Genomic DNA, 17,783 nt, shown 5'->3' with positions numbered 1-17,783 from the left:
GCTTCGCTGTGGTGGCTGCTCAAAACTATAAAACGTTAAATGAAGTCTGGCGGGTGAGGAAACACTGGCATCGTGTGGATTTTTACACTCCCAGGGGTCAACCGGGCTCGAGATGGGAAATATGATGACACAGGGATTACATCAACAGCCTCCCATAATTGGCAGCGATGCTGTAAGCCAAATGATAATTAGAGGGGGGGGGGGAGATATAATTTTAAAGAAATATCAGGAGACTCACGTGAAGAGCTGCGTATCTGAGCGAGCAAAATGCATCCCTCGCCAGTTTTGCTTAAGTCAGCGGGGAAATGATTACCCAAAATGTTTGACATGGCGGCACAGCGGCTCAGCACACGCAGGTTCATAGTTCCAGGGGTGCCTGTCTGTAACAGACCCTGACCTCTGACCTCCCTGCGGCGCCTGGAGGACTCGGATATCACGCTGATATAAAAGGACAAGGAGAAACATTTGAACAGCTTGTCATTTTTCATCAGCCTGACTGGTTCTGATGTGCCTCAACTCCGCTGCGAGCCGGGGTGCAGTGGAGGGTAAACCCACAAAAAAGTCACTAAGCAAATGTTGGATTTCAAAAAATACAGCCGTCTCCGGGCTAAAATACAAACATGGACAGAGGATTTCATTTTTTTTTAAATGACTGCTTTTCTGATGATTGATTTTTTTCCTCAAGAGAGGGTTTTTGATGATCAACAACTGGAGGTCACAGCTTGCCCTTCTTTCAATTGCCCCCCTGCCTTTAAATCAACTCTGTCAATCTGCCTGCTACTGAAATCCAAACCATGAATCCATCAGCTTTATTCTTTCCCATGACAAACACAGTTAAGTTGTTAAATCAAAACATGGGCATGTTTGAAATAAGAGGTTGTGTGTGGGGGGGCGACCTGAGGGGCCGAGGCGGAGGGTTTATTGCAGAGCCAGGAGGACATGGGGTCTGCCAGAGTGTTAACAGCAGTCAATGCACAGGCAGCCTGCATACACACACACACACACACACTTTGCTGCTCTGATCTGCTGCAGTGGCAGAGTGAACTGGGATACACACTCTAGCCCGCAGATACAAAGCGCATTAGGTGTGTGTGTGTGTGTGTGTGTGTGTGTGTGTGTGTGTGTGTGTGTGTGTGTGTGTGTGTGTGTGTGTGTGTGTGTGTGTGTGTGTGTGTGTGTGTGTGTGTGTGCGTGCGCGTGTGTTAAACACGCACAGCATCAACAGAGCACACAACCCCCGTCTGCATGTGAGATTTTTAAAGAGAAATAAAAAGAGACGGTGGGGGAGAAAATCTGCACTTTCAGTAGTGCGGGACGGCGGCAGCAGCCAGGACGTCCACACATTTCATCCACATGATTTATTTTCTGGTTGGATTTAACATTAAAGAAAAACAACAACAAAAAACATCTAAAAAAGAAAACAGGCTCCCCACTCACCGATCTGAACGCTGCTCGGGAAAGCACCCATTGTCAGTCCCCAAAAGCCAGAGAACATCAACAGAATCCAATCGCGAGAAGAAATCCTCATTTTGTTTCGGTTATAAACTGATGAGAGACATCGAGCAGGTTTAATTAACACCCCCGGGGCACGAGCAACATCACAGGGTACCAAAAAAAAACAAAGAGATAAAAAAAAATAAAAAATTCAAACGCCGGTTAGATATCCATGTCTGCTTTGAATTGGCTTCTTTTTTCTTCTTCTTCTTTTTCTTTCTTTCTTGGATATCCCCCCGCAGTGTCGCTCGTTTGTACCGTCAAACTGCGTCCGTCCGTCCGGCGCTGGAGATTTTGCGCACAACACCACCACCAAAGATGAGGAGAGAGGAGAGGAGAGGAGAGGAGGGGTGGTGGAGAGGGAGGTGGAGAGGGAGGGGGGGCATCAGCCAGCGGCGGCCAGTGCGTCTGGATGCGGCTCAACTCACATCACAGCAATAACACACATGCGCCTTTTTACCCGACCGACCGACCGACCGGGGCAGGCACGCGGGCAGGCAGGCAGGCAGGAGGGGCGTCAGTCAGCCCGGCTCAGCGGCACCGAGCGGCGGGCAAAAGTCGCCGCAGCGTTTTGGTTGGGTTTTTTTTTAACACCAAAACTTCCAAAACGGCGGAGACAAAGACACACAAGGTCCGTGGACTGAGACGACACATTTTTTTGTTCCCCCCACGTGTCACAGATGGGTCTTTTCGCACGTGCAAACAAACCCTGTTCTGAAGTCATTCTGCGCATCCTTTAAAAGGTGCAATTTAAAATGCGCAAATTGCCCTAATTAAACGGAGTATAATGGGGAAGCTCAAATGCATGTGTGGGGTGGATTTTTTTCGATGAGATTCTTCTATTTCGCATTAAAATAGCTTCTCACTGGGTTATTTAGGCTAATTTTCACTAATACCCTGTCATTAGCTTACGTGCACAGAACCACCATGAATGAACAAGTAAACAGTACAGACCTAATGTTTAGTGGTAAATCTCAAAGCACAAAGATGTTTTTCTAGATTTACTTGGACTAGATGTTCTCTGCAGCATCAGTGTTTCTACAAATAATAACAAGAAGAAGAAGAAGAAGAGGTTCTCTGTAAACCAGACATCTAATCTTTGCATAAACAGAGAAAAACAGTTCGCCTGGTTACCAAAATGTTGTACTGTCCCTTTAAGCTGCTTGCGCAATCAACTAAAACTTTGTCATTTTGACCAAATAAACACAATCGTCGTGCCATTGCTCGTTTGGCTCCAGAAATGTCATTAAAATAGAATAATTGGGAAGTTGTGTCTGCATCCTCTGAGCTGAAATAAAAACCAGCGATATGAGACATTAAGGAAGTGTGGTTTGGTCTCCTCGGGGTGATTCACTTAAAGGAGGAACTGCATGAGGTGCTGAAGCTGCTCTTAGCTCCACTTCTGCTGATTTTAAGGTTTTCTGTGGCCTCAGGTACAGACGCCAATGAAAATGAGTAATTGTGTAAAGCAGAGCTGGAAGTTGATTTTTTTCTTTCTTTTTTGTCATTGTGAGCGAGGCTGGAAACCTTCAGCAAAGCTTCAGCAGTACGGCATGGTGACAATCTGAGAGCACCACTTCTGCTCACAGGAGGATCAGAACACATTAATGAATCAAATAAATCAAAAACAATTCACAAGTCAGCCTCAGACTCTACAGGTCTACATTCACTAATATGAGGTTAAACTCGATATTGAAAACGATATTGAATTCAATTAAAAGAAAGTTTGCCACAGGAAATAATACTGGTATTGATGAGATCTTAAAAGATAAACTTTTACTCGCATCTACCAAAATTATGTTTCTGTGAAAAGTCCAACCGACTACCGAGCTAGCTGATGATGAAGATCATAAGACGCACAAAGTCTTCCATTTAGAGGAGATGGGTAAAGGGTACTATAATGACTATTACGACATTTCATAAACAAAAATGATTTACTGATTAATCTAGAAAATAATCAGCAGCTCAGTCCATTAAATAATGTTTGTTTTTTTCTCAAGGTCAGGAATAAACATCCATACTTAAGTCCTTTTCCATATTTTATTAAATTTAATGCTGTAAAGGTCTGATTTCTCTCACGGGGGATCAATGATTCTTTTGTTTTTGCATCATTTGAGAAAACGCTGCTGATGCTTTGAGAAACTGATTTGATTGAAGAGAATCTTTCATTTATCAAAAGTATTATTTATGCAGTTGTTTGCATATACAGTATTCCATATAGGAAAATAGACTCCTAAAATTATCACCACATCGTAGCTTGAGCCGAGTTTGAGGTATTTTTCTTTCAGATTTGTCGTTAAACAGAAACTGGTCTCTGTGTGCACCAGATCTATGAAAACAGACTTATGGAGTGTGAAGCAGATCATTCAGTTTCTAGTTGCAGTTTTATGAATACTACTGAGGAAGCTTTATGTTCTTCAGATGTTTATACTTCAGGAAGGTAAATTTATTCTACAGCACGGCAGCAATCGTAAAAAACATCCGTACTTTGCTTTCAGTACCCGAGACCTTTGCATCGTTCTGCATTTTCAGTGCTGTTTCTTTGAAAATATTTACTCTGGGAGAACATAGATGATGAGCAAAAGGCATGAGGTTGTTTGTCTCCCAGTTTGATCTTATATAATACATTGTCACTTTGTTTACAAGTCAAAACAATAAACAATATGACTAACTAGATGTTATGTTAAAATTTGAAAACATAATACTGATGATAAATCCAAATAAATGCGTCTAAGTATTTTTCATAACCACTGAATTATTTCAGGTAGACTTAGCGGCTGAAGAACGACTCACCAGTTCAGTCACAGAGAGAGGAGCTGTCCGTGGTGCTGAATGCTTTTGACTGAGTTTCAATGGCTGGCAGAAGAAACAGAAACACCTCAACATTCTGGCCAGCTTGTTAGATTCAGAAACACATAACATGTTTAAAGGAACAGTTCAACTTTGTGGGAAACAGGAGAGTTTGATGAAAATATTGATGTCAGTCTAATAGCTGTGAATTAGCTGGAGTCAGCTTTGTTTAGCATAAAGACTGGGAAACAGCGAGTAGCGGCTCTGTCCAAAACAAACCTATTGATACCTCTAAAGCTCTCTAATTACAAGATTGCATCTATTTGTTTGATCCACAAACAAACAGAGGGCTAAAAATATCAATCCATCCTTCCAGCACTTTAGAGCAGCGCTGGTTCATACGGTGTACGGTATACGTTCAGTAAGTTTGTTTAGGTTACTGTGTGCAGATATGTGGGTAACCAAGTGTTTTTTCACAGCACATACACCACTAGAGCTTCACTACACGCAAGCTTTGTTTTACCAATGTTTAGTCATCATAATATTTATTGAAAATAGGGCATTTTTAAAGAAAACGTCATGATAATAGTAAAAACAACATGAAAATGCATCATTTTTAGTCAAATAACTGTCCATCATTATGACAGAAGCTAAGTCCTTCAGAAACCAGGGAAACACCTGTTTATTAAACACATGCTACCCAGAGACACTTCAACTAATACACTCACACCTACATCTCCCTATTTAACAATGTTTATCTACTGTCCCTGTTAAATCAATTCGATCAGCGAATATTTAAGTTTGTTTCTTAATAACGGAAAGACGAATAGTTGCTCTCAGAAAAGCGACACACAACTCAAAACAGGAGCAAAACGTCCACATGGTGAAGACCAAACGCTCTACTGAACAGCTGCAGAGACACAGAGGAGGGAACCTCCAGCTCACTGCAGTGAGTCACTCGATGCAAATCACGTCTCTCCAAGTCAATTCTGCTGCTGAAACCCTGAACTCAACAGACACACTTTTCTAGTTTGGTGTACGTTCAACTTAACGACAAACCTTAAAATGCGAAGACTTCGAGTCTTCTTTTAAATGCAAAACAGAACCGAAGTCTAAAAATACATGTGACTACATTAAGTTCTTCTAACATACTGATGGACCTCCAGTCCTCCAAAACTGGGTAATGAATGGAAACGCCTGAAGGCGACAACACACTATACTGTAATAAATGTTTGGATTTTTCTTCTCGCTCCTCGGCAACAAGAAGTCTTTCAAGTGCAAATTAGAAAATCTCAACTTTTTTACGGTTACAGATATTTATGTAAGAAGAGAGGGATCATCACGACGGTGCCAGCTCTGAAACTGAGGACATAATCATCAAAACCAAGTTTTTATCCTCGTCGACTTAAAGCACACTTCCACAGAAGGACAATTTTCTTTCTAGATGTGAAACTTGGCTGAATTAAAGGGAACATCAAGTCTGCTGCTTTGGCTGCCAAATTCCTGTTTGTGTTGAGCGGCGGTGCAGTTCATCGATGCAGATTTTAAAGGTCTGCACAGACTAAACGGCATGAATAGAATAAATCTAACAAACATTCAAGCTGACATCGTGATCTGCGAAGTAGCTTATTCATCTCGAGGAAGGTTCAAGTCTCCAGAAGTGGATTTTTCTGCTGCACTGAAACGGACTTGAAACCCAATAAAAGGTTGTAAATCTAACTCCATATGTTTTGCAGATATGTTTATCATAACTGTGCCTCTCTATACGTACAGTCTAACTTCCATTAAACACAGCGCAGTGATAAACCCTGTTTCTAAAGACACCTCACACTTTATATAGCACACAGCTTCCGTTCCATTATCCACTTTATTGCCGTGCAGTTATTCCAACACGTCCACCGCGCCGTATAGATGAGATGTATGTCAGGCATTTGCATCACTCCCTGTGGCAGTTAGTCCTTTAAATTCAGCTCATTGCTTTTCCTCCTTCTAACAACGGTAAAGTCTGCCTCGTACATCTGTGTTTTAATGGGCAGACATTGGTCGTATTAATTCCCACACAAAGAGCGGCGTTGGCATTACGACAGACCGTCAAGGACTTCAAGTCCTCGTTCAACATTTGTCGTTTTTACGACTCGAAATTTGCTTCCTTTGAGGTTGCTAATGTCGAGAGGATGTACCTGCTTAAAATAAATGATAAATAAAACGTCAGTTAGGAATAAGTGACCTCAGAGGCCGGATTCACATTATGGTGCATTCATAAGCAATCGGGACGTGGGAAAGTTCAGACCTCTGTGTGGAAATATATACACATGAACTGGATGTCGAACTGGGAACATCCAACAAGGAAAGTTGGAGATTTTTAAGAATGCCAAGAAGTAGGTATGACTTCACAACGTTTGTGGTGAAAGGTAAGAAAATATACTTGTTCAGCACAAAAACAAAAGTCACTGAATGGTTAATCTAGATCATACTGACGAGAGCACGGTGTTATGACCTTAGAAAATACTTTGCAGTTATACTTCAAGAAATGTGTAGTTTCCGTGTGTCAGCCTCCTGGCTCGCTACTTACTGGTGATAGAAATATAATCTACTGGGAACAACCTGGTATCACAGCAAAGCGTGAAATAGACACGCTCGGCGCTGTCGAGGCGTGAAAGTTACACCAGAAGGTAAATGATCCAACACTCATGGAAATGCTCTCAACTTTCCCACTTCCCAGCTGTTATATGTTACGTTGCATTGTGGGTAATGTAGGCACCAAGTTTGGACAAGAAAGAGGGATGTGTGTAATAAAAAGTCTATTCGGCCTGCCATGACTTTCTTTTTCTAAAGTATCCTTTATGAATCTAATAGTAGAATAATAAAAGTGCAAAGCTAAATTGGTGGAGAGCTGTTTCAACAATGGATCAAAGATGTAGTGCTAATAATCCTAATATTTAATGATAACTCATAAGTGTAGAGAATCTCAATTTACTGCTGTGATTTCAAACATAGCATGAAAAACTTTTTTAAATTTTTTTATCAGGGGTGATCTTAAAGGTGATAAAAATGTTCCCACACTGAACAGCGCCGCCGACTGAACTGAGTTACGGCTCCGAGTGTTCCGGTACAGTCTGTCAAAAGTAGACTTCAGAGGAGCTCCGCTAACACTACAACTACTCTCCCTCATCCTCGGCTCCCAGAGGATGAAGGTCTGAAGCTGACCGACTTTATGAATGGTGTGTGTGTGTGTGTGTGTGTGTGTGTGTGTGTGTGTGTGTGTGTGTGTGTGTGTGTGTGTGTGTGTGTGTGTGTGTGTGTGTGTGTGTGTGAGATGGATCTCTGCCATAACTCTGGAGCTGAACAGATGGGAAGCCTGCAGCAGGTTTTTCCTGCTCACATCAGGGGTGACGGAGAGTGTTGTTCAACCACTGTTAGGGAATCCCGTACACACACTGTGGTCGTTTTCTCTGTGTGTGTGTGTGTGTGTGTGTGTGTGTGTGTGTGTGTGTGTGTGTGTGTGTGTGTGTGTGTGTGTGTGTGTGTGTGTGTGTGTGTGTGTGCGCGTTTGCCAAAAAAACTAATCAAATCAAGCTGCACCTCAACAGGACTCATCCAGCCTCCTTTTCAGTGAACTTGAGAATTCAATTTCCAGTTTTTGACACGGAGTTGAAGCCGTTTTGAAAAATATTTAATAAAAAAAAAAAAAAAAAAAAAATGTCTTTGACAGTTTTGAGGACTGCAGAGCGAAAAACGAGAGAGAACAGAGACAACAAAAGAAAAGGTTTGTTAAAGGAAAACAAATGACAGCTTATAAAAAAAAAAATCACTTCACCAGCGGCTCTCTTCTCCATTGTGGAGAGTCCTTTCAACAAAACAGTCTGGAAAGCCAACGACGAGTCTCACTTCAACCAAGAACAACTTTACTCTGTAGCTGGCGGATTTTATGAAAATATTGAATGCCTGTATCTGTGATCGGACCCTCATACGGGAGCTGAACAGGACAGTTTGGATTATATTTTTACTTAAGAGAAACATGAAGCTCGTTTTACATCACGTCCTGTTTCATCTCGTGTGTCGTAAGCCAACGCAATATAGCAGAACATGTCAATATCTCCTCCAGATGTGATGAATGTCACTCAGCAAGATATTTAAAATGGAATTGATCAGAACTCTGTCAAATAAGAAATTAAATGTATATTTATATGTACAGTCCAGTAGCCATAAAGAGAATGAAAGTCTAATCATTTAAGGATTTTTTTTTTTTTTTTTACACATACAAGACTGGAATACTTTACATTTTTACTGTATTTAGTGTTCGTATACGAGCACGTAAGATATTTGTAAATTGCAAGATGTTTGTGCCTGTAATGACCTTCAAAATATCACAAACTTTTTCACATCTTAAGTACTTCTAGGTGAAATTAAATATTAACCAAATAATCAAAAAACTTTTTTTATATATATATATATATATATATATATAAAAGGGCATTATTGAATATTTTTAATATGAGTTTAAGACGTTAGCGATGCTTATTTTGTTTGATTGTAGTTGCAGCTTCCAGTACTCCAGGAAAGAAAGAAAATGCAGAATTAGGAGTCGATGTTTCTCCAAATTGGTTTACAACCAGCAGCCGTGTTGGCGACTAGTCAGATGGTTAAATAGCATCAAAACGTCCGCTAAACAATCAGAAAGTACAACTTTACAAAACCAATAAATCCACAGTCAGACCCATTTCAGAGAGTAACTGGCCTTTTGTGTGGAGACAAGAAAGGAGACAGAAATTGGACGTCTCCCTCCAGCAGCTCTCTCTTCTCAGTCTTTATACATGTACTACTCATGTCACGACCGAAGGAGAGACATCCCATCCATCCGATGTGTGCCGAGACATTTCACTGGAGGTGGCGCCAAAAGAAAAGTCAAAGTTAGTCGGGTTCATCCTTCCGGGGAAAATGTAGCGCCAGAATGCTGATTTATTTCACTGGAAAAGTGACCTTTCTCGTTTATTTTTAGAGACAAGAGGAGAGAGCTGAGCTGCAACAAAGGTCCTCAGCTGGAATCAAACTGTGGATGCTGCAGTTTTCTTCCAGCGTGCGCTGTTAGCACTGAGGCCAATGAAAAGTCTGAGACTCTATGGAGGGGAGGGGTGCAGATGAAAAGAAGGGGATCATCAAAGTCATTAGGATTCATTTTCTGTGGACGATAGATAAATGCATCAAATTTCATGGTAATTCACCCAACAGTTGTGGACCTATAATGACATCGGCCTCCCCGGAGGCGAGGCTGCTAGCGTGGAGAAACTAATGCTTTTGTGCTTCAAATGGTGGATGTTGCAACTAAACTACGGTTCAAGCTCACACTTTTCCCATCACTCCATCAATCTGTGGGAATAACAGGAAAATAAAATGCGTCTGTTTCACGACACTTTAGATTTTGTGACATCGCCAGATTTAGAAGGAGGAGGGAGCTCCTCTTCTGACAAAAGAAGAAAAACCTTGTGTGCTAATTTTGGATGAGAGAAAATAGAGGAAGGTCAACAGGAAAATAATATATACAAGAAGTGCTAAACAAACCATGTTCTTGTGTACAACAGCAGCAGTGATTACTCCATGCATTACATTTCCATTGGACAAACATGCATTAAAAATTGATCCAAAAACTTTTTTGGGGCCAAATGTACTTAAGATCCGTGTCATGGGAAAAAGGAAAGAAACTGTAATTATGGCTGATTATGAAGTCATTTTTCTGGCATTTTCACAGAAACCCAACCCCAGTGAACATTTTAATTCCTGCTGCCAGCCTCAAGAGTTTTGTTCTTCGTAGAGATTTATTTGTATTGACCCTTTTTGTTGATCCGTGTAAAAAAAAAAAAAAAAAAAAAATACAGTGGCAATCTAAATCATAGACAGTTAAAATGTCTTATTTAAAAAAAAAATAAAAACTGTGCAGCTTTTTTGACTACTTAATCAGTCATTACATTTAACAGTGAGTTTTAAAGGTTTGAAGAAATCAAATATTTGTGGTCAAACAAATGTCTTCCGCTAACCTCCACCTTCCAATAACCTGAACGTTTAACGTGACAAAACACAGTCACATAATCTAATTTATACAACGATACTTTCTCCAATTTGTGGTGAAAACTTGTAATCTTCTTTTACTGTGCGTCTCAGACGTCTTTCTCGTATCATTTCATGATGAAAGCGACTAATATATTTCACTTTGTCCCTCTTATTGATGTTGAAAAGGAGCAGAGCGGATCCGAGCGTGCACAATCTGACACCATCGTGAACCGAGTTGAGTCATCCAGATTACAAAAAAAATAGAAATGGAGGAGACTTTATCTTAACTAACAGTGACGCTGTAACTGCGAGGGGCCGCATCTGAATTGCCAATTGCCTTCCTGTGTATACGGAGCGAGATGCATGTGACTAGTCATGCAAGATATTAGTCATGCAACCTGAAACCGCAGCTCAGGCAATAAATTGGTGGCATCACCAATCACAGTAAATGGGGTCCTGTGGGCTTTACTACATGGTGTATGAAGCAGGCTTACATAAGCACACTTCCATGTTAGACGGCTTAACCTCTGGCGAAGAGAGGACGAGGGGGGGAGGGAGGGGGAGGCAGAGCGAGAAAGAATTCATTTGTATCTCCTCCACATAAATAACCCACGACCGGATCAAATGTCAAATTAAATGGCTGAGGTCTGGAGAAGGCGTGTTATCGATTTCCACGGCCGGGCAGCAAATGGGGGGAAAATAAAGGTAAGGGTTGAAGGAGAGTTACCTGACTGCACAGGTCCGAGAGGCAATAAGCGGCCGCGGCGGAGGGGGAAGGTGGTGGAGGAGAAAGAAAAAAAAAAAAGGCAGAGAAAAGGAGGAGAAAATGAAGGAAATGAAAAGTGACACGAGGAGACTGAAGGGATACGAGGCCCTGCAGCAACCCCTGGGGGAAAAAAAAAAAAAAAAAACTCAGTGAGGGTTGGTGTGACTCACAAGAGGCTTCACGGACATTTCTGCTTCCGTGTCAGACCGCCGGTGTCTCCTCCTCCTCCTCCGTCTGGTCCGTCCCAGGTTTCCAAATCAAGATCAGTGTCAGGTCCGACGAGCGCCGGTGCTGCTCGTCGTCTTGGGAGGACGGTCTCCACAGGTGGCTGCAAAAAAACACAGACAGAGACTGCGTGAGGGGACAACATCCAGCTGTTCCACATCTGTGGAAGTTTGCACAGTTCACCTCAAGCTTTGAGGTAGGTGGTGTTGGTGATTATCCCGAGCTCTACCTGCAGGCACCCGTATTCATTCCACAGCCGATTGGTTTTCATCACAAAAATCCTTTTCTGACTAGAGGAAGCCTTGGAGGGAAGACATTATTGGTGCATCAATGAGATAAAACTCCCCAGAAATATATTTTGTGCCTTTAAGATCTGGGACACCAAGTCCGTGATGGCTGCCAAACAAACCGTTTACATCTTATTTCAATATTAATTCGGAGTTTTTTTCCTGCCAAACTTGCATCTGCTGGATCTTTAGAGTGTGTTTTGGTAAATTGGTGACTGCCAACCGGGGCGATTTGTACCCCGGAGAGCGTCGCAGTTACCGCGGGCTACGACTGCAAGAGGAGCTCAGTAAATCCACACATTTGGGTTTGTTTGGAAAATAAAGAGGCAAATGGGATTAAAAAACTATTCTGACGCTGATCTTTCCTCGATTTACTGCTACAGTAGCTGGTAAACTTCCAGCCGTGACGGGACGCAGGCGGAAGGGCAAAGACAAGAGAGCTTTAAGAGGAGGATAATTCAGCTTTTTCTAATACTTTCAGTGGCAGGAAAATGATGCAAAGAGGTTTAATCTTACTTAAATAAAAAGATCAAAGTGATACTGCGCATACTCCGGATACAGATCAACTACTAAAAGCCACCCTATCTGTTGAAGAGGTACAATACAACTCTTTGAGGTAAGTTGGACGGAAAAGTTTGGGAACTACAGCTGTGTTACTAAAAGTTTGTTTTAGTACAGGAAACTAAAATTATACCGTTTTTCTGGATAAAGGCTGCAATTTCTATATAAAAGAATAGTTTGATATTTAGATAAATACAAAGTTATTCAATACAGTTAAAATTACAACATGACAGAATATTCACAGATTTTGTAAAATTATGTAACATGGAGCGGTTTGAAAAAACTAAAGAGGAAACCGCTAGCATTACAGGTGCTATATGGACTGCATCAGTTCCTTTTCAGTGACTTGGGGGAGCCTTGTTGTCATGGTGAGGTTACCAGGCAACCCTGGGAAATGCCAGACTTTAAAAAAAAAATATAGTTTAACACATAACAATAGTTGTTTCAGATTGCTCAGATTAGATATGACGAGCAGATATGAAGCCGTGAGCTAAAGCTGAGCCAGATGTTTCCAGTCTTTATGCTAAGCTAAGCTAAGCTAAGGGTCTCCTGGCTCAAAACACAGACTGGAGAGCCTTCGAGCATATTTTCCAAAAGAACCGTTTCTTTTGTGAAGAGTAACGACTCAGTAATCTGATATTTATCACTTCAAATAAATACAACTGTCGAAGAAATGTCACCTGACAAGAACAGGTAGAATCTTTTTGTTTTCTAGATCTGCCTGCATTGTCCTCTTCAGGACAAAGAGACCGATAGGTGACGAGCGGTCTCGGGAAGACGATCCATACTGTCCAAACGCAGCGGACGTCCTTCGTCCTCCCTAATCCGACAGAACATATCACGCCCTGGCAGACATCCACGCGCCCAAGGACCCGGCGACGTGCCGAGCCCGTCGGCGGCCCGCGGTGACGTCCTGACGGCAGATCTGTCATCAGGACGGCTTCACGTCGTCTTAAACACAGATTCACTTTCAAGGCTTCGCCTCCAACCATTAAGTCACTCAGGCAGCTGATGAAAGTGATGAAGTGATGAAGTGATGAAGTGATAAAGTGATAAAGTGATGAAGCGCAGCGTTTAACAATTTTTCAACTTTGCTGCATGCAAACAAACGCTTCTCCCTCGGCTCAGTTACCAGACAGCAAATTATGGTTACGGACGCCGCGTTTATTTGATTTGGGAATTCCTTAATAAGTCGAGCTGGCGTGCGAGTGCTGGATCTGCTTATCAGGCGGGATGATGCAAAGGGAAAATTCTTCCTTCAAGCTGAGCAAGTGGGAAAAAAAGCCAAATATCATTACTGCTCTCGGAAAAGATGAACGAGCGCTTTGTTTTTAATCTTTAACAAATGGCCCTGACGCAGGAGGACGCCTTCAAGAGGTGGACATTAAAGGGCTTTAATGGGGGACGGCGGAGATGAACACATTTTCTGGCAAATGGCTCTTTTTTTTTTCCCCCTTTATAATAACGATTTAACACGCACCGTTTCCCCCTCCTTCTGTAAACTCATCGGCCGGTACCCGACACTGTCAGGGAAGAAGAGTTGAGTTCGTGGTGAAGGCGAGTAACACAGTAATCCTAATAAAAGGAAACGCTCGCAGATTAATAATTCTCTTATTGATCCGAGGCTTTCTAACGCACCCACAGGTCCGCTGAACTCCACCGACTGAACCCGTTCACCGCTGCGGGACACACAATTAGTACACAGAAGAGAACATACTTTGTAGTAAGACTGCAGTCGGCGGCTGTACGAGCTGCATTTGTATGTTTCTTTAGTGCGAGGCTGACAGCTTCCCGACAGCCATCTCTTACTGTGCAGACCAAGTGGAACCATTCCCCCCCTTTTTATGCCTCCAGGATGGTGTATACCAGTAATATCTGTGTGTGTGTGTGTGTGTGTGTGTGTGTGTGTGTGTGTGTGTGTGTGTGTGTGTGTGTGTGTGTGTGTGTGTGTGTGTGTGTGTGAAGCAGTAGGTGAATGCGTGTGTGTTATTTGTAATCTCGGTTGCTGCTCCAGGCGGGATTACTCTGTTCTGTAAGAAGGAAACAGTCCTGGTGTTTTATGATAAATTCCTCCTTTCTTGCCACCAACTCCTCTATAACACACACACACACACACACACACACACACACACACACACACACACACACACACACACACACACACACACACACACCATGTAAATATTCCATGTCACGTCTTTTGATCAACATCAGCACCCGTGTCAGACACATCTTTGCGACCGCTGGAACGAGCACATCTGCGATCTCACCACGGACCTGAAACTTGACCAACGAAACTTTTAAGTTTCAAACGTTTGGGGGAACAGAAAGATGTCGCTAGAAGCCGAATTTGGCCAGCGCGGATGGCGGGAAGCAATGATTGCGTTGTCATTGTGGGGGGAGAAACTGTTTACAACGTGCTGCCAATGGGCGTGTTGTCATGTTGGAGAAGCCATGTTGCCATGGCGCCACAGCTCTGGTGGTTTGCAGCGAATGTTTTCCCCTCATTGACAGTCTGACAAGCAGCTCGGAAAGCTAACAAACAGCTAAACTCAAGTTAACGAATGGATAATAAAACCAACAAACGAGTAATTTTGCTTAAAATAAAGAAAAACCAGTCACGTAACCGTGGTCACGAAAACAAGCGTAAAAAAGGAGGATCGAGTTTGACATTGTGAAAGTCACGAAAGATATGAAAACACAGGAAGGAAAGGAGATAAAGAGGAAGACGAGGTGACATGAAGGACACGCTGCTCGTGTTGCATTCAAGGACACTACATACCACTTTCTCCTTGATATTTCCAGACACTTTAAATGTTGCCTTTTTTTTTTTCCACTCCTGCAATAATATAGTCATTTCAGCGGCCTATTCTCCCGAGAAAAGAGCCGAGCTATCAGATGAGATTTGTAATGATGGATTATTTAGATCCAAGTTAATGCCGTTTCAATCTTTCCATAGGCTCCACTATCCCACGGGCGAACAGAGTACCATCTATTCATCTGTATCGCCGTTATTTAACAGATTCCCTTCGTCAGAAGGGTCACTCTCTCTCCTTGGTTTCGTCCTGTCTTGTGTGATTATTGGATCATTGATGTTATTAGTATCGGTCCCTGTTCTGACAGATTAAAATATCTGCTGTGAAAAAGACCCTTTGGGCCTTCTCAGGCAGGAAACCACTCCCCATCAGCAGGCGCCTTGTAGCGCATCGACTGGTAATGATCCTTGTAGGCAACTTTCACTCAAAGCTCAGACGTTTGGCGAGCTAACAGCAGATCTCAGGTTCTAGAGCAGCAATGGATGCTTTTGGAAATAAACTGTTGCTAAATGTTGAGGCGGGAAAAACTGAGCCAAAGATTTTGGATTTAATGGTACGAGCTGTGTGGTCGATGTAAAAAAAAACATGGAAGCAATTAAAGTCAACAGGATTTTGAAGCAAGACGTCATTTCTCAAACGATAAATGCAGCTTCTGTTTAGGGATATACTGATCGGCAGAATTGGAAACCCTCCTGTCACCAAAGCCTCGAGCTGTCCCTTCAGTTCAGCCCTCCCATTTCTTATAAATAAGAGTCGACAGCTCCTTACTGATCCAATGCCTCATTGAGCTGCAACCCCTCCCCTCCCCCCCCCGCCAAGGCCAAAAGCCTCACTTTCTATGACAATTGGAAGCTCTTTGAAGCATGAATGGGGCTGCGCTGCGTCCTTCCTGCTCCGTCTTCTCGCTCTTTTTATTTCCCGCTTTCGTACTTTTTCTTTTTCTGTCTTTTGCTCATCTCATGAATACAAAATGCAGAGTCCCTGCAATGCGCTTGGCTGCTGCCACTGCAGAAGGTCTTAACCATTAGTGAGAATAATCCATAGCTATGAACTCCTGCCTTTTTGCACTCGTCTGTAAGCTCCTTTCCTCTCCGCGCTCTGCGACTGGCAGAGGTGTGCTGGAAAAGAATGAAAGGTGCCATTATCTGCTGCCGGGCTGTGACTCAGAGCTCGAGTCATTACGTCCCGTGGTGGATCTGACCTGTAAGTAGGTTAACCTATTTGTGTGCTATCACCTTTCCCCGATTCCACGAGTCGTGCTTCTGACACCGCAACGTGACTGCCTTCATGTTGAACTCGTAACCAAGGTTACATTTGTCGTTGAAGCTTATTATCTTTGAAACCGAGTAATTCTAGCCACATGAGTGGTGTCACTCGGGTGGGGGTGTGGGGGTGGGGGTGGACGATGTAGGTCCACATGCTACAAACTGAAACACCTCAAAAACGAATGGATGTGTTGCTATGAAATTTGGTACAAGTACACGCAGTGCCCTGAGGATGATTACTACCAACTCAGGAGATCATAGGAAGGAGGACAGGGTGGACAGATGGGTTGACAAAATAACAACGCATTGGAATTTAATGTGGGAAAACACCATTACCTCTTTTTTTAAACCAATCAATGTTACTATTAAACAGTTTACTCTTTATTGTAACACAAGGACAAAGATCCTGAATTGAAGTTTAAGGTTCCTCTTTTTAAAAGTTAAAGCTGTTTGATGGACAAAACCTTGCTTTCATGTAAATAACGTTTTTAAATGTATCTAATTTCCGAAAGACACAAGCTCAAAGTTTAGTCAGCAGAATTTTCCAACTTGACTGATTAAATATTAAAAGTATTATATTAGTGCATTATTTTTCAGATTTCTAACCTGCCAATGTTACAAAATGTGAAAATAGTAGATAGACGACAGAAAGCAGTTTGACTTTTTGATCTTTGCCTTTTTGAAGTAACTCATTGCATTTATCCTCCCATAACTCTTTTACTGCCAATTATCAGTTAAAGCCAACATGTGCCCCCACATCAGCAAACAGATATATGGCTCTGACCTTACACTTAACTTAATCTTTAAAGCTGCATCAAAGCCAGCCGCACTGATTTAAACCCCTGCAGATATATCATACCGAAGACAGGCCTCTGCTCTTCTTCGTCTCCCTGTTTGTTCTCTGAGCGCCGGGGAACCCAGAAGGTCGACAGGCATCCATCTGTATCTTTCACCGGGTGTGAATGATGGCCACAAAAGGAGAAGGATGGGGAGGACTGAGGAGGGCGACGAAGAGGGGAGACAGGACTCCTCTCTGAGCGGGTTCATCCACAGACACAAACCCACATCTGTTCAGGTACTTGCATGAGTGTGCATGCGTGTGCATGCGTGTGCATGAGCGTGCGTGTCCCACACACACTCCTGTCCACAGAGGCGGGAACGTTCATGTCTGCCACACTGAATACACACATCCCCCCCGTGACACGCTCTCTTTTCTGCTGACAGAACAAATGCCTGCGCTCCTGTGATTAAAGCTGCTGTCACCGGGTTTTCATCAGAGGCCTCTCCCCTGCTTCGTTCTCTCTCTACTCTTTTCTAATTTCTCAGCTCTATCAGGCAGATACATCGCTGGAGGCTCGATAGTGCTCCGGGAGAACATGGGGCACCTGAAGGGCACAGACGCAGCCGCGGTGGGAGCTAAGGGAAAAGGAAAAGGGTAGATCAGGCCGTGTGCGTCTGACTACGCTTCCGACAATTCCTTATGTGGTATCTGGTGACTCATCTGATTGTACAGTTCAACTTTATTACAACTTCT

At 42.7% G+C, this 17,783-nt stretch overlaps 1 protein-coding gene across 4 annotated transcripts in view; it reads right to left on the bottom strand.

The window, feature by feature from the left end:
* gria4b (glutamate receptor, ionotropic, AMPA 4b) overlaps nucleotides 1-1,947 on the bottom strand; it is a 107,459-nt gene extending 105,512 nt beyond the window's left edge. Inside the window, exon 1 of one of the 4 annotated variants that reach the window (XM_069718840.1) lies at nucleotides 1,438-1,947. In XM_069718840.1, coding sequence (XP_069574941.1) covers nucleotides 1,438-1,528 — 91 coding nt within the window. In that variant the 5' untranslated portion in view covers nucleotides 1,529-1,947. The remainder of the gene's footprint in view (nucleotides 1-1,437) is intronic. The other 3 variants (XM_069718838.1, XM_069718837.1, XM_069718836.1) reach the window with 3 other exon arrangements.
* Between the last annotated feature and the right edge of the window lie 15,836 nt (nucleotides 1,948-17,783).

Source organism: Brachyistius frenatus, unplaced genomic scaffold (assembly GCF_029030835.1).
Source record: "Brachyistius frenatus isolate BFR_SWC_R1_liver_20210118 unplaced genomic scaffold, ASM2903083v1 Contig_200, whole genome shotgun sequence".
Classification (NCBI taxonomy): Eukaryota; Metazoa; Chordata; class Actinopteri; family Embiotocidae; genus Brachyistius; species Brachyistius frenatus.
Note: the sequence above shows the minus strand (reverse complement) of the source record. Positions and strands in the feature narration are given on the sequence as shown.